The sequence below is a fragment of the Bos javanicus genome, chromosome 5, assembly GCF_032452875.1.
Source record: "Bos javanicus breed banteng chromosome 5, ARS-OSU_banteng_1.0, whole genome shotgun sequence".
NCBI classification, from domain to species: domain Eukaryota; kingdom Metazoa; phylum Chordata; class Mammalia; order Artiodactyla; family Bovidae; genus Bos; species Bos javanicus.
Genome location: NC_083872.1, coordinates 95,694,567 through 95,716,860, shown reverse-complemented (window position 1 = coordinate 95,716,860; position 22,294 = coordinate 95,694,567). Strand labels below are relative to the sequence as shown.

Genomic DNA, 22,294 nt, shown 5'->3' with positions numbered 1-22,294 from the left:
GCTTGGTGAGTAGGAGGCGACTCTAAAATGAGAGTGAAGCTCTATGACATTAGTTTTCAACTGTGCCTGACCGTGGGATTGTCTGGGGAGCATTCACAAAATTTCTTAGGACTTCAGGAGCTTCTGAATTAATTGGTTTGTGAAGGGACCTTTTAGGGTTCTCAGATATAGCAAAAAAAAAAAAAAAAAGTTTAACAGGACACCCAGCTAAACTTGAATTTCAGATTTAAAAAATTAATAATTTTCTTAGCACAAGTATGTCCCAGGTATGACATGGGCAGAGGACATTAATGTATGTACGTCTGTAAGTTTCCCAGCTGCAGTAAAGAGAAACGAGGAAGGCGGGTGGTGGGGGTGGGGAGGTGGGGATGGGAGGTGGGAGGATGGGAGGGATGGGAGGGTGTGTGTGGGAGGGATGGGAGGGTGTGTGTGGGAGGGATGGGAGGGTGTGTGTGGGAGGGATGGGAGGGTGTGTGTGGGAGGGATGGGAGGGTGTGTGTGGGGGGGATGGGTACAGAGGAAGAGGGAAAGGACAGGAAGCCCATGGAACCGTCATCTCATTTGATACCGCTTGTTTGCAGCTTTTGTGGAATCAAAAAGCATGCTGAAGACCATTTGCTTTAAGTTTGTTCTTCACTCTGAACACAAACAGGATCACAAATGGTACTAGATGCAGTCCCTGTCTGCATTCTTTTGCTTTACCGAAGAGTCCCCGGGGAAGGAGAGGACCACGGTATAGAACTGTAGTTGTCCGTATTCACCACTAGGTGGTACCCCTGCCTCGGAAAAAGATCCGCCGGCTGACTGTCTTAGAGGAAGGGACAAAAGCGCCGACAAGGGAGCTGATACAGCGAGCATGCGTGCCCAGTTGCTTCAGTCGTGTCCGACTCTGCAATCCCATAGACCGTAGCCCACCAGGCTCCTCGGTCAACAGCACATGCTCTTTAGGCCAAGTCTTGGAGTTTCAGACCTGTATTCTATTGGAACCAGCTACTAGAAGACGGAATCGAATTCCTCATTTCCAATTCCAGAACCATCCAGTCGCACGAGCCAATGGACAAGGAGGCAGCTTTGGTGAAAGCTGTTTTAAACATGAGGATATACTCAGACTAGAAAAGAGGGTTTGAGAGGAGAGATGCTGATGTGCGGAGAGGAATTCCAGGATCCAGAAAAGCAGCAGGAAGGGAAGGGATGAGGAGAAGGCAAGATAGGAGTGGGTGTAGCTCAGAACATCTTGGGGTACAACCTGCCTTTCATGTTGAAAAAACAGAAAGAAATAAAAAAGGCCCGTTCATGCTCAGTAGACTCTGACCATAAACCTCATCTAGCAGGTCACTTGCAAACTGAAACAAAATGTTTTTATCTTTATCCTGCAAGGAACAAAAGTTTTTAAAAATTTCTTTAACAACCATAAATATTTAACATTTACTTACCATATGCTGGATTATAAAAGCTCAGATAAAATTCTAAAGAAAAAATTAGAAAATTTTTCCCCCACAAGCCTTAAAGGCCTTTGTGAGGGATTATAAAACAAGCAAATACAGAACGTCTCCATTTTCTTTGGAGGAAGGATAGAAAGAGTGAATGTACATTTCTTTATTGTTTCTAGATATTGACATATTTATTTTATAATCAGGAGGTAGTTTTATAAGCCTAATAACTGTATCACACAGACATCTGCTCTTCTAGCTCCTAAATACTGAGAACGTGATGTGTGCTGGAGGAGCTCTTTTGTGAGTTGGGAGGATGACAGGCTGATAATGGCTCCCAAGGATGTGTCCCAACCCCTGGAACCAGTGAATGCTACCTTACTTGGAAAAAGTAAGTCTTTAATCACACCTGCAAAAACCTGTCTTTGCAGGTGTGATTAAGGATCTTGCAATGGGAAGATAATTCTGGATTATCCTTTTAAATAAAGTTTTTTTAAAAACCCAAGATTCCTTAGAAAACTGGAAATAGAACTGCCTTATGACCCAGCAATCCCACTGCTGGGCATACACACTGAGGAAACCAGAATTGAAAGAGACACGTGTACCCCAATGTTCATCACAGCACTGTTTATAATAGCCAGGACATGGAAGCAACCTAGATGTCCATCAGCAGATGAATGGATAATAAAGCTGTGGTACATATACACAATGGAGTATTATTCAACCATTAAAAAGAATACATTTGAATCAGTTCTAATGAGGTGGATGAAACTGGAGCCTATTATACAAAGTGAAGTAAGCCAGTAAGAAAAACACCAATACAGTATACTAACGCATATATATGTAATTTAGAAAGATGGTAATGATAACCCTGTATGTGTGACAGCAAAAGAGACACAGATGTATAGAACAGTCTTTTGGACGCTGGGAGAGGATGATTTGGGAGAATGGCATTGAAACATGTATAATATCATATAAGAAATGAATCACCAGTCCAGGTTCGATGCAGGATACAGGATGCTTGGGGCTGGCGCACTGGGATGACCCAGAGGGATGGTACGGGGAGGGAGGTGGGAGGGGGTTCAGGATGGGGAACACGTGTACACCCGTGGTGGATTCATGTTGATGTATGGCAAAACCAATACAATATTGAAAGTAATTAGCCTCCAATTAAAATAAATTTAAATTAAAAAAATAAAAATTCAATTTTATTTTATTTTTTTAAACCTTTTTGGCTACATGGTATGTGGTATCTTAGTTCCCTGAGAAGGGACTGAACCATGCCTCCTGCATTGGAAGTATGTAGTCTTAAACACTGAACCACCAGGGAAGTCCCTGGGCTGAAACTTCAGTACTTTGGCCACCTGATGTGAAGAGCCGGCTCATCGGAAAAGACTCTGATTCTGGGACAGATTGAGGACAAAAGGAGAAGAGCGTGGCAGAGGATGAGATGGTTAGATCGCATCACTGACTCAATGGCCATGAATGAGTTTCAGCAAACTTTGGGAGACAGTAGTGAAGGACAGGGAAGCCTGGAGTCCTGCAGTCCATGGGGTCACAAAGAACTGGACACGACTTAGCAACTAAATGAGAGCAACAGTCACATGTATCCTCATATAGGAGAGAAGTAGAAGGAGATTAGACAGAAATGGAGAATGTGGCCTGGAGGCAGAGATTAGAGTGTTGTGGCCACAAGCCAGGGCATGTCAAGAGCCACCAGAAGCTCCTGGAAGAAGTGAGGAATGGATTCTCCTGTAGAGCCTCTGGAGGAGGCATGGCCTCTGACAACTCATTTCAGACTTTTGGCCTGCAGAACTATAAGTGGATACATTTCCTTGGTGTTCATCCACTGAGTCTGTGCTCCTTTGCTGCTGCAACCCCAAAGAAACTCATGTGGGAGACATACTCACTTCCAGCTCTTTTTCCTCTGCTGTTTCCAGGAACAGATCGGGGCGGAAGGGTTTCACTCCATTGCAATTCTCCACTCTGAAAATCTTCTCTGATGGGACGAGAACCATTCGAATTACAAGAAAGAATGCAGTGTGAAGAAATTTAGGCAGCAGCCTTCAGACTGAATGGGTTCCCGGACCTGGATGGGGAGCTGGTGGGAGTGTGGCAGAGCCTAGGCTAGCACTCAACAAACAGATGTGAATGAATGGATGAGCCACCAGGGGAAGGGGGCTTAGGCCCTCTTACACCCAGAGAGTACTTCAATTAAAGCTACAGACCTTTTAAAACTTAACTCAAAGACCACTGTCTTAGGGAGGTTTCCTCTGACCGAGATGCTAGCCTGTCCTCCCTACACCCTTCAGCTATCTTCATCCTCCATACTGGTAAGAGCTGGTGCACAGTAAGTACTCAGTGAATCGAGAATTGGATAAATGGAATGAAACATTTCCCCCTAACAAGGACCTACTGTATAGCACAGAGAACTCTGCTCAACGTTATGTGGCAGCCTGGATGGGAGGGGAGTCTGGGAGAGAATGGATACATGTATGTGGATGGCTTAGTCACTTCGCTGTCCACCTAAAACTATCACAACATTGTTAATCGGCTATACTCCAATACAAAATACAAAGTTTAAAAAAAGAATAGTCAAGTTTAATATTCCATGGGGAGTCAGTATAATCTCCAAATCTAAATTTAATAATTAAAAAAAGAACAGTCAAGTTTAATATTCCATGGGGAGTCAGTATAATCTCCAAATCAGAATTTAATAATTAAAAAAAGAACAGTCAAGTTTAATATTCCATGGGGAGTCAGTATAATCTCCAAATCAACTTTCTAGAATTTGATAAACTATGCTACCCCCCAACACACACACACACATACATATACACATGAGATGGATAGCATCACGGACTCAATGGACATGAACTTGAGCAAACTCTGGGAGACAGTGGAGGATGGGGAGAGCTCGGCATGCTGCAGTCCACGGGGGTCACAGAGTTAGACACGATAGCGACTGAACAACAGCAACAAACCCCCCAACATACACACAAGAGGACATGTGACAAAACTACTATAGATACTCTCTTAGTAAGACCTCAAGGATGTATGCGGTCCTGTTAGTGATCTAGTTCAGGTGTTAAAGACGCATATCTCTTAACGGAATCAGAGGGAAAGCAGGAAATTTTAAGGCCCAGCTCTTTAACTCAGTATTGCTGAGTGGTGGCGGCTGGCAGTAGGGTGTTGTCCTGTGCTTTTCAGAGCCCTCTGACATTCATACCGTCACTGAATCCCTCCAACCACCCTGTGCAGTGTGGAGCGCGGGAGTGACACTGCTCTCGCTGACAAGGGGACTGAGACGTGGTCACAGAATTCCTGCTGGCTCCCAGAGAAGGTCCTCACCTTTCTGGTCCCGACAGCTGAGCGTGTAGAAGGTTTCTCTTCGCTGGATGATCTCCTGGGCGATGATGCCGTAGCTGTACACGTCTCCTTTCTGCGAAACGCTGGCTACTCGGAGATGCTCTGGGGCCGTCCACAAGTCTGTGTGTTCAGCATTGAGACTTTGACTTTAAGGGGTTGAGTAGCCCAGAGATCCCCGACGCGCTTTTAAGTCCCTCCACCACACTAATGCTGGTGATGGGGGCAGAATACACACTTGCCTTCCAAGCTGACTAGGTAATGCCAGGATCTGGGTGAGGAAACACAGAATGCCTTCCCTAAAACTGCCTGGGTCATAGTCCTGAAAACCCTCAAGGTCTACCTAGAACAGCGCCTAGGGTTCAGGGAGTGCTCAGTAAATATTTGTGGGGTGAATTCAGTAGAATGTAAGAGGCCGAGGATTCAATAGTTTATGGAACATGCAACATAAAACTATGAAAGCCTTTATAAATATTTTAAAATTATATATTTAATGTAATATAAAACATTGTGTGCATGCTCAGTCACTCAGTCATATCTGACTCTTTGTGACACCATGGACTGCTGCCCACCAGGCTCCTCTGTCCATGGGCTCTCCCAGGCAAGAATACTGGCGTGGGTTGCCATTTCCTTGTCCAGGGCATCTTCCTGATCCAGAAATCAAACCCAGGTCTCTTGCATTGCAGGCAGATTCTTTATCACTAAGCCACCTGGGAAGCCCATATAAAACACTGCTGCTGCTGCTGCTGCTGCTGCTAAGTCGCTTCAGTCGTGTCCGACTCTGTGTGACCCCATAGACGGCAGCCCACCAGGCTCCCCCGTCCCTGGGATTCTCCAGGCAAGAACACTGGAGTGGGTTGCCATTTCCTTCTCCAATGCATGAAAGTGAAAAAGTGAAAGTGAAGTCATTCAGTCGTGTCTGACTCTTAGCGACCCCATGGACTGCAGCCCACCAGGCTCCTCCATCCATGGGGTTTTCCAGTCAAGAGTACTGGAGTGGGGTGCCATTGCCTTCTCCATATAAAACACTACATATATATAAATATTTAATAAATATATACTTACAAATTTTATGTAATATAAAACATGTTTCTTTTAGTAAATATAAATGTATTTACTATATATATGTTTGGTGGTGGTGGTTTAGTCCCTAAGTCACGTTTGATCCTTTTGCAACGTAGTGGACTGTAGCCCACCAGGCTCCTCTGTCCATGGGATTCTCCAGCCAAGAATACTGGAGTGGGTAGCCATTCCCTTCTTCAGGGGATCGAACCCCTCCTGCATTGCAGGTGAATTCTTTACTGACTGAGCCACCAGGGGATCGCCATATATGTATAGTTACTAAAAGGAAATAATGGGCTTTCCAGGTAGCTCAGATGGTAACGAATCTGCCTGCAGTGCAGGAGACACGGGCTCAATCCCTGGGTAGGAAAGATCCCCTGGAGAAGTGAATGGCAACCCACAACAGTATTTTTACTAAAAGAAAATAAAGACAGCACACTTAAACAGAGAGACAGTCACTGATAGTTTCCAGATGTGATACAGTAGCAGCCACGAGGTCAGCTATTACACAGATGCGCTTTCTTTGGTTTCTGTGGTATTCTTTTTTAAAAAAAGCATCGGTTTACTCACATTTTGCTAGCATGCAAGCTATTACTAGTGCTTCGCATCAAGTTCATTTCAAGAGTGAAGCACTCCTGTGTCTGGCTCCTACAGCCACTTGGGTTTGGGACCCCCCATTACATATCTTATTTTTAATAATGGGGGCATACAATTAATTATTCTCCAACATCCCTTGGGACTTTTCCAGGATTACCTAGCTCCCTGTAGACTTTTTAAGATTTCTACCTTAAGCAGTTTCAATTAAATAAATCAACAGATTCGTGTGTTTAGGTATAGTGAGATGCTTATGATAAAGCACACTTTCCTCATTTGGCTTTCCATCCAAGTGTTCACTGCCTTTTCAGATTTATGTCTTGTGAATTGATGTGGCTTGTGATTCATTAAAAATGGATCCTAATGGTTGGGCTTGTAGGAGAGGGAAGTAAATTTACTTATGCTAAGATTTCAGGTAACCGACCCCACAGATAGGCTCATATAACTGGATGTTCAGGAGGGTAGGCTGGGATCTGCAAGTCATCTGATTTTGTGTCCTGGTGAATCATTTCACGAAGGGGCTTTGCTCACTCCACGATGAACCTGGGCACACAGCAGGTTCTCAGTAAGCACTAACTGGATTTAGTCCAATGTCTTAGCATCCCTGACATAGCTAAAGAAGTGGGTGCAGGATTGTAATTTTTTGTCTATTATGGAAAACTAAAAGGAGTGCAAAAATAGAATTAGAGGTAGAATTTAGTTTTTGAGGAATTTAGTGGTATTTTGAGGCATATATGAGTCCTAGCCCTCTAAGGCTGTTTAACCCTGAGCTCTAATAAAGGACGGCAAACGTTCAACATGAAAAGCCCTTGATACTTTACAAATAGTTTTTTTTGATCCCCATCACCACTCCTGAAAGGGATAAATAAGAATATATTTTACCGATAAGACTTTTTTCTAAGCATCATCATTTCTTATCATTACCACAGATAAATGAATGATGTCTAGAATTTGGAAAGGGGTCTTCAGTCTTATACTCTATTTTTTTGGGCAATTCTCTTAGCCTCTCTGAACTTTAGTTCTGTCTTCTATAAAAGAGGACAAAATTGAACAATAAGGGGATTTCTGATGTCTCCTATGGCTCTAACTTTCTGTATTTTTCCACACAGTCCTGCCTCCACAAGCCAATAACTCCTTCATGATTTCTCCGTTAAATCAAGGGACACACAGATGAAGGAAACCCACAGAGGAGATCTGTTCAACTTGACAAGCACACGCTGAACACGAGAACGGGGTAATGCTGGGAAATGAGCCAGCTACTGCCTCTTACGGAAGTGTTTTTTCTGGTCAGTATCACCATTTCCTGAACACTTTACATGGACTTTTGCAAAAATTAAAAAAGAAAAGTGTTTAAGTGGAAAACTAGTGAAAATTTCATTCATGACAGACCTTTTCTTGGAGGCAAAATGGAATTGCAGCCAAAATCGGTGATCTTCACCACCATTCTACTGTCCACCACGCAGTTGGTCGATTTCAGACGGCCGTGGACTTCTGTCTTACTGGAGTGCAGATATGACATTCCCTGTAGTTTTTCAGATGACAGGAAAACAAAGAGATATGACACTGCTCAGCTGCTCTGTCCTTTTCAGGAAAGAGATGGCTTGGTGAAATCATTTCGACATGTGGACAGAATCACTGTCGAGTTTTAAATTTAACTCCATTAACTTTATAAAATACTGTTAAAGCCCTAATATTTGCCTAAGTACTGCATACAGTTTTGAAGGTCTAGAGACTCTGGTTAAGTAGCTGCAGACAATATGAAGCAAAGATTGATCCTTTTTTTTTTTTAAAGTGTTTTTGCTTACCACTTATTCAGTCTGTGACCTTGGGTATGTCTCTGGTTCTCTGCTACCTCAATATGAATATGAAAATAATATGAATAATAAGGCTTTGCCTTCCTGAAGGGAGAGGTTAGGTTAGATTATTTCTTAAAATCTAATTGCTTTCAATCTATTTTGAAACAATTTTTCATTCAGTTTTGAAAGAGGAAGTTCTTTTTTGGCTGTTGTGTCTCCCCCTGGCGGCCAGAGGTGGTGGTACTGCAGACACTAGTGTTCAGCCTTGGTCCTGGGAGTGAACTGAGGCAAATAACATATAGTACTACGTTTTCTTCCCCAACTGATTCCGATGCTCTGTGTCTTTCAGATGATTTAAGACTGTATCAGATACCTCACTCCTGGGACTGGTTTTTCTTCATTGTTGAATGGGGCCCTAGTTACTGGTATCCACTTCCTTTTCATAGCATGTCTAGGAAATATACATGTCCAAATCTTTTATTACCTCATGCAAGACGAATGCCTGCCCTTATATTTTCTCTTACATTAAGGTGAAGATTCAGTTATCTTCCCTGAAACTTTATGTGATTTTTTTTTTTTTTTACTTCCAGCAAATCTATGAAAGTGTGTGCCTGCAACTCAGTGTAGAAAGAATTTAATAATAAAAATAATAAGTCAGTATATATATATTGAGTACTTGCTTGTCAGGCCTTATACAAAGCCCATGTGTTGTTTCGTAAAATCTTCCCAAAAACCCCATGACACAGGCACTCTTTCATTATCATTTTACAGATGAAGAAACCGACGCGATAGCTGGCTAGGTCTGTTTTCCAGATTTAACTTTCATAAATATCTTTCGTGTCTGTGGGTCTCTTACCTTAGCAATGTCATACAAGACAGAGATCTTAAACTCCCAGTCCATGAATGTACCATCAGGGTAAGAAATTGTGTCATTTAAAACTTCCTGAGCAGGAGAAAAAGAAAAGGAATATGAGTCGTCTAAAGGATACCACTGTGGAGAGATTCTTACAGGCCAATAATGATCTTCTTTTGTTTTTTATTTTTTAACATTTTGATCACACCCCAAGGCATGTGGGATCTTAGTTGCCCAACCAGGGACTGAACTCATGCCCGCTGTGGTAGAAGCGTGAAGTATTAACTAGTGGGCCACCAGGGAAGTTCCAATAATGATCTTCTAATCATGAATTCTTGGGCTCAGGAACAAGCTGGAACTCCATTCTCCTGGTTTTCTTGAACATATGTTTCTTTTCTCTCTAAGAAACACTGGGTGGTTCTTTATCACAAGGAGATGAGCACGAGATGCCCACAAATCCCAAATCCTGGTTCTTCACCAGATAGTGGTAAAGGAATGAGCAGGTACCTGACAGGAGAGTAGGCTGGTGAGCCTGATTCACAAGTGCCTGGGTTGCAGGCTCTGTATCATCAAAATTACACTAGTGTTTTCCAACAAGGAATTGCTATCAGAAAATCCCTTAGGTAGGATTTCATTTTTACTTAGAAGACCAATTGCATCAATTGGTTTAATAGCTCTAAGTGTTCCGTCCGTTTATTAAGTCCTCTGTCATTAAGACAGAGCTCTTGAATTTCTGTATTAACTATATGACCTAGAGTTTTGAACTCATAGTATTAACATGGTGATGGTTGTATCAAGATGCAGGGTATTTAAACTAAGCTAATTGTTCACAGTAAAACTGTAAGCAGGACCCTAACTGAAAACCTAACAACAGTTTCTCGTCTGGGGAAAAAGCCCAGTTTTAACTTAGGTACTGTACCAGCAATTTCCAAAAAAGGACCCAAAGTCATTGTTGTTTCAGATGAGGTTGCTGCAGCAGTGGGTAACCAGGCAGTTTAAGGGAGGGGAGTTATAAGCAGACAGACTCTTCCCTTAGCACCTGATATATGGTTTTTGTTTATTTGTTTATTATCTCTTCTCCTTATGAAAATGTCCTCTGTGATAATCTTCACTTACTGGTGTATCTAAATATTTTGTCACGTTGAAACCAAACGATTCAGATATGGTCTAGCCCTCATATAGAAAGTATTTCTAATTTTGAGAGACTTGAAATTATTATTATTAGGGATGTGTGTTTGTTTTATTGTATCAGCAGCAATTTAAATGAACATTTTCAGCACCAATTAAAATGATCTTATATAGCCTTTCTTCAAAGACCTTTTGATATGATGCATTAGAGTAATATTTTTTCCATTCATAGAACTAACCATATCTAACTGTATTATGCTTTTCATATATGACTTGGCTTAGAGTTACCTGTATTGCGTTTATAATTTTTCCATTTATATTGATAAATGACATTAGTCTTTAATCACATTTTAGTATCAACTTTATGCTAGCCTTGTTGAATGTTAAATGAATTTAGAAGATGTTCATGTTTTTCTTTAACGTTAGAACAGTGTTTATATAGACAATGAGAATTATTCTTGAAGTTTAGAAAAATTAAACTGAATCTGGTTTTCTTTGTAATGGAAAGTTAATGTCTTCTACCGTTATTGACGTCCTTAAGTTTTTACTTGAGTCAAGTTTTCATAATTATATTGTTTCTGAAAATTTTCCCTTTTTTAGACTTTATAATTTAATAGTCATGATATATTCTTTCATAATTGAAAGCATCTTTTCATAGCTTTATTTTTTATTTTCATTTTATTTTTAGGCTTACTTTAAAGATTTAATTAGAAGTATAAGAGGCTTGTACATTTTGTAGTTTTTAAAAAATAAACAACTCAAGAATGCACTTTAAAATTTTATCAGTTTTATAATAATTGAATTGTGGTTTCCTTTCCTTTAGGCCATAGTTATATTTAGATTAGTTTTTAAAAGAGAGAACAGCATTTAGGGCTATGATTTGTTTCCCTTGAGGATAAATTTGAGTTTATGCCATACATACATTTTTAAATCTACATTTTTTTCCTAATAACCATCCAGTTTTCTCTTAATACAAAAGCAAATATGCAAGTAAAGTAAAATGAATGGAGAGGCAATCACTTTTCCACATTTCCTCATTTGTTCTTTGTTTTTTCAAGTCTACACTCCTGAATATTTTTTAGCTAGTTAGCTCAGTTGGTAAAGAATCCGCCTGCAAAGCAGGAGACCCCAGTTCAATTCCTGGGTCAAGAAGATGCCCTGGAGAAGGGACAGGCTACCCACTCTAGTATTCTTGAGCTTCCCTGGTAGCTCAGCTGGTAAAAAATCCGCCTGCAATGTGAGAGTCCTGGGTTCGATCCCTAGGTTGGGAAGATCCCCTGGAGAAGGGAACAGCTACCGACTCCAGTATTCTGGCCTAGAGAATTCCATGGACAGAGGAGCCTGGCAGGCTACAGTCCACTGGGTCCCAAAGAGTTGGACACAACTGAGTGACTTTCATTTCACTTATAATGATATAATAGGGATAAATGGACAAAATCTGAGTGATCTAGTTTGATAAGCATATGGGCCCATACATTTTTCCTGATAACTCTCTGCTGTTATTATTTCACTGAGTGAGCATTTAAAATTTCTACTACACATTTTTTTTTTTTTTTGCACATGGTTGGCTGGCTAGGAAATTGGAAATGATTCTGGTTTCTTACCCTGAGGGATCCTCTCTCGCAGTACTCAGTCACCCCAAAGATCGTGGAATCAAGCTTCACTGTGCCGTAGAACTTGGTTAGGTTGTAATAGTCAATCTGAAGCAACTAAGACATAACACACTCATTTACAAAGCAGCTCAGCCAGAAAAGAGCACCTGGTTAAAAACTAATAATATACTAATAAAACATGCTGTGTCTCAGATCTCTGGGAAGATATACTACTGCTCTTGATACAATGAAGCATCGGTGCATCTCCTTCTGCACTTGGCATTAATCTGACTTCATGGCCTTTCTTTTGTCAGCAAGAGGACCTGGATACAAACCTTTGACTACTCTCCCATCACATCAGGACCACTTTCTAGGATATGCCAGCATGTTCTGTACCATCAAACATCTTTGACAAAATTTGGGGGGAGGATTTTCAACAAGAAGTATGGTCACTCATTCCTGGTCAGCAGGTTTCTCTGTCAGGACTCCCTAATAACACCTTGCTCCACCAGGGACCTCAATGCTTGGGGAAAACAGAGTAAAGTTATTTCTCACTTAAAGGTCTTAAGTAAGCATACCTTGTTCAATTCTATCTTCTGTTTCTCAGTGAAGTTGCCATCATTGTGCTTGAGATCCTTTAGAATCACTCGCTGCAAAGATCAATTGAATTAAGGAGATAGTGTAGGATGACCGCTGTATGCATGTTATAATCATCTGCTCACATGACTATCTTCCCACTCTACTGTAAGCTCTTGAAAGTGGTAACATTCTTTTACTGCTGCTTATATCCCTGGTGCCTAGTGCCTGGGATGTGGCAGGCTCACATAAGAATGTTTCTTTAAAATAATTAAGTGAAAAAAGGAGGAAGGAAGGCAGGAAAGAAGGGAGGGAAGGAGGAAGGAGGGGAGACACAAAACCCTGCTATGGGATTGTCACATCCCCACCGCAGTGATTCAAAATACAAAACAGGGTTGCCTGGACTGCTCTGAATCTATTCTTTTTCCTTTTCCTTCCTACACTCTCCCCCTCTTAAAAATTTTATTTTTTCTTCAGTATACCCAGGACTTGAGAATATTGTAAGCGGTGAAGCAGAGCCCTGCCCAGCCCTGTTAAAGGCTCTAACAGCACCCCTTGGGTCAGCTCCGGGACCCCGGCCATCACACCGCCGACATCAGAGCTGGGGCCACAACGAGTCAGAAGGCCCAGCACGTATCCCTGATTGGCTCTTCAGAAAAGCAGAGGAGACTAGTCACCTTTTTGTCATATTTGCACTGTCGCAGTCTCTGGATTGTGTCTCGCCTCTTGTCATCATCGATCTGGCACAAGAACAAGCTAATTATTCCAGAGGCTCCACGTCTTGGCTCCCCACCTGCCGGTCAAAGGCTGAGAGAGACTGCCTGTGTCTACTGCAGTTGGTTCACAGCATGCCAGGCAGGCTCAGAAAAACTGTTATAATTGTCCTGTGTCCCCTCTCATGCTCCCCTCCCCCCTCCAACGGTACCTTCCTTCCAAGTATCCACCAGCCGCACATTTAACTCGGTTTTCTCCCCCTTCTTCTCGTAGCCTATTTCAGCCAGAACTTCCTTTGCTTCCTTCCTGCCCAGCCTCCCAGACTATTGGGAACCATTGCCTGTAGCTATGGACAGATGCTCTCAGGGAATCATGTTTGGCATCTGAGTTGTGAACTCATGCCTCAAGGCCCAAGTAGCAGTGCAAGTGAGGACACCTTGCTGGGGCTTAAGGAGGCAGCCACATCAGCTCGGGGTTCAGCCTGGAGTTGCGAGATCAGCTGGTTTGTCAACAGAAGCCAGTCATTTATTTGGCAGTGCTGGGTCTTAGTTGCAGCATGGGGGATCTAGTTCTAGGCGTGGCCTGTGGGATCTAGTTCTCTGGCCAGGTATTGAACCTGGGCCCCCTGTATTGGGAGCTCAGAGTCTTAGCCCCCGGACCATCAGGGAAATCCCAGTAATTAATTTGAAAAGAAGTTAAATATTGACTGAAACACAACACACACACACTTGAGGCTCTTGGTCTGCTACTCGAAAGGCAAAAAAGATTATGAACCATTGCATCTTTCCATTCAATTCTTATAAAAACCTGTGATGTATTTTATTTGTTAAAAGTTACCTCATAGGGACATTTTGAAAATGTGAGTGAAATAAATAATATCCAATTCCATGCATGATGCCTGGCACAGCACAGATTAATAAACATCACTTGTCTCCCCTTCTCCTGTTTCTCATTTTATTTGTGAGGTACAAAGGGTTACATGGCACCATGTGTCACCCGAGAATGTATGGAACCTGAGTATGACTTCTCGTCCAGTGTTCTTTTTACCCTCTCAAGCCTTGATTGTGTCATTTAAACCATTTGAACCTCAGTCCCTTATTTGGGCAATCCTAACTTACAGGGATACTTCGGGATCAAATGAGACCAAGGTGGTGACACTTTCTTACAAGCAAAGGTGTTTTATCCTCAAATGAATCCTCTGCATCTTTATCATTATTTTCTGTCTGCTGCCTTCCCCTCGAACTTTGCTGACATCTCTCCCTCTGGCTGCTTGGTTTGCTGACCCTCTCCATTCTAGCTTGGGATACGTTCTTCATGATCTCGCCCCTGACTCTTGCTTCCTGACCCAGAGCTCGAACCATTGCCTGTCCAGTCACGTGGCATTTTCCCCTCTCCTGACTCTGGTCGATCCCTGTGGGTCTTCTTCCAGTCCTGTCTCATTCTCAGCACTGGTAAACCTCTTCTTACAGCTAATCCCTGGTCGCCTGCTCCCCAGCTGGTCTGTAACTCGGCATAATGATGACTCCCCATGCTCTGAATCACTTCTAACCTTCCTCCTCATGGCAACTTGTCCCAAAGACCTCCTCCTTAGCCAGGTGAGTGGCTAATGATGAATTAACTCATAAAAATTCTGTCATATCCAACAAGGGGTAGATGAGTTATACTCTTAGGAGTATATTTACATTTTAATAAAACACATAGCAACACAATGTTTTAGGCTTAACTCAAAAGAACAAAGTGTAGTACAGGGTTCTAAGGTGGTGGGGGAGGCTTGTGAGGGGTGGAGCCGTGGTGGGACCTGGGCAGAAGTGGGTGGGAGCCCAAACTGGAGTCACACCAGAGACGGGGACCGCTCACTCCTTCTAGAGGTCTCCTCCTCCCTTCCTAGGGTACTGCCATTAAGTCATTCAGGTCGATGAATTCTCTCTTTGAAAATCCAATAATCTTACAATCATTTACAATTACAGTCATAGGTTTTGATGAGAATCAAATGGAAAGATGCAATGTGAAATGTAAATGACTGTAAGATTATTGGATTTTCAAAGAGAGTATTCATTGATTTCTTCCTGACACGTGCCTGAAATAGATCTTTTCTTAATTTTAAAATTTTAAAAAATTAATTATTTTTTTGGTCACACTGCAAAGCATGGGGGAATCTTAGTTTCCTGACCGGGACCCAAACCTGTGCCCACTGCAGTGGAAGTGTGGAGTCCTAACCACTGGACTGCTGGGGAAGTTCCTGGTCTTTGTCAATAGCATTTTTATTTTTGTGGCTCAGGATGTAATAGGAGTGTTACTTTGGTGCATGGACCATTTCTGGAGGAAAGGGAGGCCTAGTCCTCACTCAGCCATGAAGGGATCTGACCCACTAGAGTGCCGTGTGCAGGATTTGGGGTGGGGTGCCCAGAGAGGTGGTGGAAAGGCTCCAAACACAAACCTGACTCATGTGGCAATTTTATTTTTGCTGATTCTAAGGAGGGAGGTGTCTCAAGTCACACTGTCCTGTTGGCTTGGCCCTATTCCAAGGGACCCCGCTCATTCCTTCATGGGGAGGTTCTGGGACTCCACCCCCTAGTTTGCTTTGGTATAAAACCACTGGGATTTCCCTGGTGGTCCAGTAGTTGAGAATCTGCCCTGCCAATGCAGGGAACACGGGTTTGATGCCTGGTCTGGGAGGATCTCACATGCCATGGAGCAACTAAGCCTGGGTGCCCTAACTACTGAGCCTGTGCCTGAGAGCCTGTGCTCTGTAACAAGAGAAGCCACCGCAATGAGAAGCCCGAGCACCGCAACTAGAGGGTAGCCCTCGCTCGCTGCAACTAGAAAAAGCCCGCGAGCAGCAATGAAGACCCAGGGTGGTCAAAAATAAACAAATTAAAATCCGAAAAAAACCCAGAAAAACCTCTGATGGTTAAGTGTTAGTGTCACACTTACAGAGGGTGGGTTCAGACTGTGCCCCATTCTTGAAATTCTAGCCCCGTTGCCTCAAAGAGCTCAGAAACAATGAAACAGGCCCAGGCATCAGGCACATGAGAAATGCTCAGAAGAGCTGGCGGGTTACATCTGCAGTAACCTGATTCCCTAGTGTGTGTGACCGGGCCGCGCTGCTCGACACTTTGTCCTTCATTTTCCTCATCAGCAAAGTTAGGGTGATAAAGTTCATCTCCTGAGGTCCTGGTGAGGAGGAGATAAGTCCACTCAGGTCCTGAATTAACCGCCGCCCATGGGAGGCAGTGTTGCTGGTGGCTGCTGAGCCTTCCTGGCTGAGCGCAAGTGTGGGCAAAGGATTCTTTCTTCAGCAGTGAGAAAGTGAGTCACATGTCCTGAGTGTGAGAGAGTAGTTCCCCAAGGTTTAGGGGAACTCAGATGCCCTACCCATTCCTACATCCCTTCCATGACAAATCCTCCCTGTCTGCACTCCTATTCTGGGTCACATGCAAAAAACGAGTAACACACCATACCACAGCCTCCACCAAAGTGTTCACTGGATCAAGTAGCACCATGAAGAATCAAGGGAAAGGCAGGAAGCTGAGGATTCTAACATCTAGGTCTTGGATTCTGAAACAAATGACCCTGCCTGGCACGTTCTGTACCATGGACCAAAGTCTCCTCAGATCCCTGGGGAGTTGCGCCAGCCCGCGCATTCTTGCCCAGGTCAGGGGCGCCTTACCTTTAGGCTAACGTGGTTGGTCTCGTTGGACTCCAGGGGAAAAATGTCTTCAGGAGGAATGTGGGACCACTTCTTCTGACGAAGCGCGTGTTCTCTCTTGTATTTTCTGTGAAAGGAACACAACCAACCCACAGGCTTTTATGATGCTCTTTTATTATGCCATTCCATTTCTGACCATTAGTTGACATCTACAGCTCTGATGGGGGGGCTTCCCTGATGGCCCAGCAGATAAAGAATCTGCCTGCAATGCAGGAAACATGGGAGACTCAGTTTGATTCCTGGGTTGGGAAGATCCCCTGGAGGAGAACATGCAACCCACTCCAGTATTCTTGCCTGGAAAATCCCACAGCCAGAGGAGCCTGGTGGACTACAGTCCACGGGGTTGCAAAAAGATTCAGTCAGGACTTAACAACACAGCTTCTTCAGCCTGAAAGTATGTAATACTTAACTAAATGCTTAACAACAACAACACTTAAATATTTAACTAAACAATGACAACAATACTTAACTAAATACTTAACTAAACAACAACAACAAAGCCTCTTCAGCCTGAAAGTATATAATAGAGCGACTTTGAAATTTCCCATAATGTATTAATAAAAGAGCAGAAATAGCCATTTCCACCTACAGAATGCCAATTCTATGGTCATTATACAGACTTTATTTCAATTCCCCACAACAGTTCAGATGAGGATACTGAAGCCAAGTAACATGTTTAAGTTGCCAATAACACAGTTAAGATTGCACAACTGGTTAATCTCAGAACTGAGATTTGAGTTCATGTGTCTCAGGAAGACTCCCAAGACTCCCTGGAGGAGGGCATGGCAACCCACTCCAGTATTCCTGCTTGGAGAAACCCATGGACAGAGAAGCCTGGTGGGCTACAGTCCATAGGGACGCAAGGAGTTGGACATGACTCAAGCAACTTAGCACAAACACATGCATGTCTCTGATGGCAAGCTCTAATTCATCCGCTCAGTAGTCGTCTGCCTTAGATAGACTTTTCGATGCAGAATGCCTTTATAATCTTAGCTCTGTCCAGAGACTTCCTGTGAATGTATACTATCAACAGGCATCAGATGCCCCACTCTCACCCACCCCTCCGCCTGAGAGATGAGCACCGCAGGTTAGCCGGCAGGTACCTGAGCACCAGGAGAGCAATGAGAAGCAGCAGGACCACCGTCCCCGCGAGCGTGAAGACGGCAATCATCAGCATTTGAGGGCCTGTGGCAGAAAAGACGGTGAAAACTACGCTAGGAAGGGTCCCTGAAAAGAGAACAAATGCATTTCACAAGATTCTAGTTGTATAAGACAATTTCAGCAAGTGGAAAGGGAGAGAACTTTTAAGATACCTGTTTCTTACAGAAAGACAAATGTCATATGATAACACTTGTATTTGTAATCTAAAAAAGCCAAAATGATACACGGACTTCCCTAGTGACCCACTGGTGAAGTGGAAGACTTCACCTTCCAATGTAGGGGATGTGGGTTTGATCCCTGGTCGGAGAGCTAAGATCCCATATGCCTCGTGGCCAAAACCCAAAACATAAAACTTAAGTAATATATTAAAAAATTCAATAAAGACTTTAAAAATGGTCCACATCAAAATGATCTTGAGAAAAAAAAATTTTTAAATGATACAAATGAACTTATTTACAAAATAGAAACAGACTCACAGACCCAGAAAGCAAACTTACAGTTACCAAAGGGGAAAGGTGGGAGGGAAGGATAAATGAGAATGAACATATACACAATACTATATATAAAACAGATAATCCACAAGGACCTACTGTATAACACAGAGAACTCAATGTTCTGTAATAACCTACATGGGTGAAGAATCTGAAGAAGAATGGATATATGTATATGTACAACTGAATCATTTTACTGCACACCTGAAACTAACACAATATTGTAAATCAACTATATGCCAGTATAAAATAAAAATTAAATTTAGGGGTGGGTTGGGATAGGGTGTGGGAAGGAGGTTCAAGATGGGTAGGACATATATCTACTTATGGCTGATTCACTTTGATGTGTGGCAGGAACCAATACAACACTGTAAAGCAATTATCCGCCAATTAAAAATGAAAAATTTTTTAAAAGTAGGAAAAGTAGGAAGTACTTCAAAAGTAGGAAGTCAAGACATACCTGGAGTAACAGGCAAATTTGGCCTTGGAGTACAAAACGAAGCAAGTCAAAGGCTAACAGAGTTTTGCCAAGAGAATGCACTGGTCATAGCAAACATCCTCTTCCAACAATACAAGAGAAGACTCTACACATGGACATCACCAGATGGTCAATACCAAAATCAGACTGATTATATTCTTTGCAGCCAAAGATGAAGAAGCTCTATACAGTCAGCAAAAACAAGACTGGGAGTGGACTGTGGCTCAGATCATGAACTCTTTATTGTCAAATTCAGACTTAAATTGAAGAAAGTAGGGAAAAACACTAGACCATTCAGCTATGCAAGCTGCGCAGTTAGTCACTCAGTCGTGTCTGACTCTTGCGACCCCATAGAAGGTAGCCTGCCAGGCTCCTCTGTCCATGGGATTCTCCAGGCAAGAATACTGAAGTGGGTTGCCATCTCCTTCTCCAGGGGATCTTCCCGACCCAAGGATCGAACCCAGGTCCCCTGCATTGCAGTCAGACTCTCCAACTGAGCTACCAGGGAAGCCCCCATTCTGGTATGACCTAAATCAAATCCCTTACAATTACACAATGGAAGTGACAAATAGATTCAAGGGATTAGGTCTGAAGGACAGACTGCCTGAAGAACTATGGATGGAGGTTTGTAACATTGTACAGGAGGCAGGGATCAAGACCATCCCCAAGAAAAATAAATGCAAAAAGGCAAAATGGTTGCCTCAGGAGGTCTTACAAATAGCTAAGAAAAGAAGAAAAGCTGAAGGCAAAGGAGAAAAGGAAAGATATACTCATTCGAATGCAGAGTTCCAAAGAATAGCAAGGAGAGATAAGAAAGCCTTCTTCAGTGATCAGTGTAAAGAAATAGAGGAAAACAATAGAATGGGAAAGACTAGAGATCGCTTCAAGAAAATTAGAGATACCAAGGGAACATTTCATGCAAAGATGGGCACAATTAAAGACAGAAATGGTATAGACCTAACAGAAGCAGAAGATTTTAAGAGCTGGCAAGACTACACAGAAGAACTATACAAAAAAGATCTTCATGACCCAGATAACCACGATGGTGTGATCACTCACCTAGAGCCAGACATCCTGGAATGCAAAGTCAAGTGGGCCTTAGGAAGCATCACCATGAACAAAGCTATGGAGGTGATGGAATTCCAGATGAGCTATTTCAAATCCTAAAAGATGATGCTGTGGAAGTGCTGCACTCAATATGCCAGCAAATTTGGAAAACTCAGCAGTGGTCACAGGACTGGAAAAAGTCAGTGTTCATTCCAATCCCAAAGAAAAGTAATGCCAAAGAATGCTCAAACTACCACACAATTGCACTCATCTAATATGCTAGCAAAGTGATGCTAAAAATTCTCCAAGCCAGGCTTCGATAGTACGTTAACTGTGAACTTCCAAGTGTTCAAGCTGGTTTTAGAAAAGGCAGAGGAATCGGAGATCAAATTGCCAACATCTGCTGGATCATCAAAAAAGCAAGAGAACTCCAGAAAAACATCTACTTCTGCTTTACTGACTATGCCAAAGCCTTTAACTGTGTGGATCACAACGAACTGTGGAAAATTCTGAAAGAGATGGGCATACCGGACCACCTGACCTGCCTCCTGAGAAATCTGTATGCAGGTCAAGAAGCAACAGTTAGAACTGGACATGGAACAACAGACTGGTTCCAAATTGGTAAAGGAGTATGTCAAGGCTGTATATTGTCACCCTGCTTATTTAACTTATATGAAGAGTACATATGTGAAATGCCAGGCTGAATTAAATACAAGCTGGAATCAAGATTGAATGGAGAAGTATCAATAACCTCAGATATGCAGATGACACCACTCTCATGCCAGAAAGCGAAGAAGAACTAAAGAGCCTCTTGATAAAAGTGAAAGAGGAGAGTGAAAAAGCTGGCTTAAAACTCAACATTCAGAAAACTAAGATCATGGCATCCAGTCCCATCACTTCCTGGCAAACAGATAGGGAAACAATGGAAACAGTGGCTGACTTGATTTTTGGGGGGCTCCAAAATCACTGCAGATGGTGATTGCACCCATGAAATTAAAAGATGCTTGCTCCTTGGAAGAAAAGCTATGACCAACCTAACAGCATATTAAAAAGCAGAGACATTACTTTGCAACAAAGGTCTGCCTAGTCAAAGCTACGGTTTTTCCAATAGTCATGCATGGATGTAAGAGTTGGACTATAAAGAAAGCCGGGCACTAAAGAATCGATGCTTTTGAACTGTGGTGTTGGAGACAACTCTTGAGAGTCCCTTGGACTGCAAGGAGATCCAACCAGTCCATCCTAAAGGAAATCAGTCCTGAATATTCATTGGAAGGACTGATGCTAAAGCTGAAACTCCAATAATTTGGCCACCTGATGCGAAGAACTCACTCACTTGAAAAGACCCTGATGCTGGGAAAGACTGACAACAGAGGGTGAGATGGTTGGATGGCATCACCGACTTGATGGACATGAGTTTGAGTAAGCTCTGGGAGTTGGTCGTGAACAGGGAATCCTGGCATGCTGCAGTCCATGGGGTCACAAAGAGTCGGACACGACTGAGTGACTGAACTGAACTGATGGAAAAATGAAAATAAATTTTAAAAATTAAATTTAGAAAAGATATCCTTCTTTTTTAATTTCTTCATTGGTAATAGAGATGCTGCATCTTTGTTCTGTGAAGAAAATTGTTTGGAATGTGCCTCCAAAGCGGCATTATTTCAGTTACCCTTATAGTTTATACATTTTTTTCTTATGGGAGGGCTTCACTGGTGGCTCAGATGGTAAAGAATCTGCCTGCAATGCAGGAGACCAGGGTTCGATCCCTGGGTTGGGAAGAACTACTGGAGATGGGAATGGCAACCCACTCTAGCATTCTTGCCTGGAGAATGCCATGGACAGAGGAGCCTGGTGGGCTATAGTCCATGGGGTCGCAAAGAGTTGGAAATGACTGAGCAACTGACACTTTCTTATGGGAATCATCGAATGTTAGAAGATAAAATAGTTTCCAGCACAGAATTTGGATGGGAAGACTATCTGATGTCTTTGAAACTGATATACCTAAGGAGGATTCATAAAGGAAGAAACTGACAACTGGTTTTCAATTCAGAGAACAAATCAGAGGAAAAGTAGGTCAGTGTGGAATGCACAGTAAATGACAGAGTTGCCTGCTGGTCCTTTCCAAGCTCAACCCCGTCATTGAGGGAAGTTAATGGGAAGTGTAAGGAATTTGATTTTTCAGTATGTAGGTGAAGCTGTATAGATGAAGGAGTTTGAGAGATTCACAGAAGAGTAAGTAAATTCAGGAAAATGTGGATTCAACCCAATGAAGCATTGAAGCAGAGTTCTGCATGGGCAGA

The 22,294-nt window shown here is 42.6% G+C and overlaps 1 protein-coding gene across 7 annotated transcripts in view; it reads right to left on the bottom strand.

Moving 5' to 3' along the window:
* The window catches only part of GUCY2C (guanylate cyclase 2C), a 98,120-nt gene that overhangs the window by 16,122 nt on the left and 59,704 nt on the right, over positions 1 to 22,294 (bottom strand). For 6 of the 7 annotated variants that reach the window (XM_061417758.1, XM_061417757.1, XM_061417756.1 and 3 more), the window contains 9 exons: positions 17,924 to 18,047; positions 16,782 to 16,887; positions 13,075 to 13,137; positions 12,400 to 12,471; positions 11,834 to 11,938; positions 9,105 to 9,191; positions 7,842 to 7,974; positions 4,782 to 4,919; positions 3,341 to 3,429 (listed from right to left, as the gene is read on the bottom strand). In XM_061417758.1, the coding sequence (XP_061273742.1) occupies positions 3,341 to 3,429; positions 4,782 to 4,919; positions 7,842 to 7,974; positions 9,105 to 9,191; positions 11,834 to 11,938; positions 12,400 to 12,471; positions 13,075 to 13,137; positions 16,782 to 16,887; positions 17,924 to 18,047 (917 nt within the window). The remainder of the gene's footprint in view (positions 1 to 3,340; positions 3,430 to 4,781; positions 4,920 to 7,841; positions 7,975 to 9,104; positions 9,192 to 11,833; positions 11,939 to 12,399; positions 12,472 to 13,074; positions 13,138 to 16,781; positions 16,888 to 17,923; positions 18,048 to 22,294) is intronic. The other variant, XM_061417754.1, reaches the window with a different exon arrangement.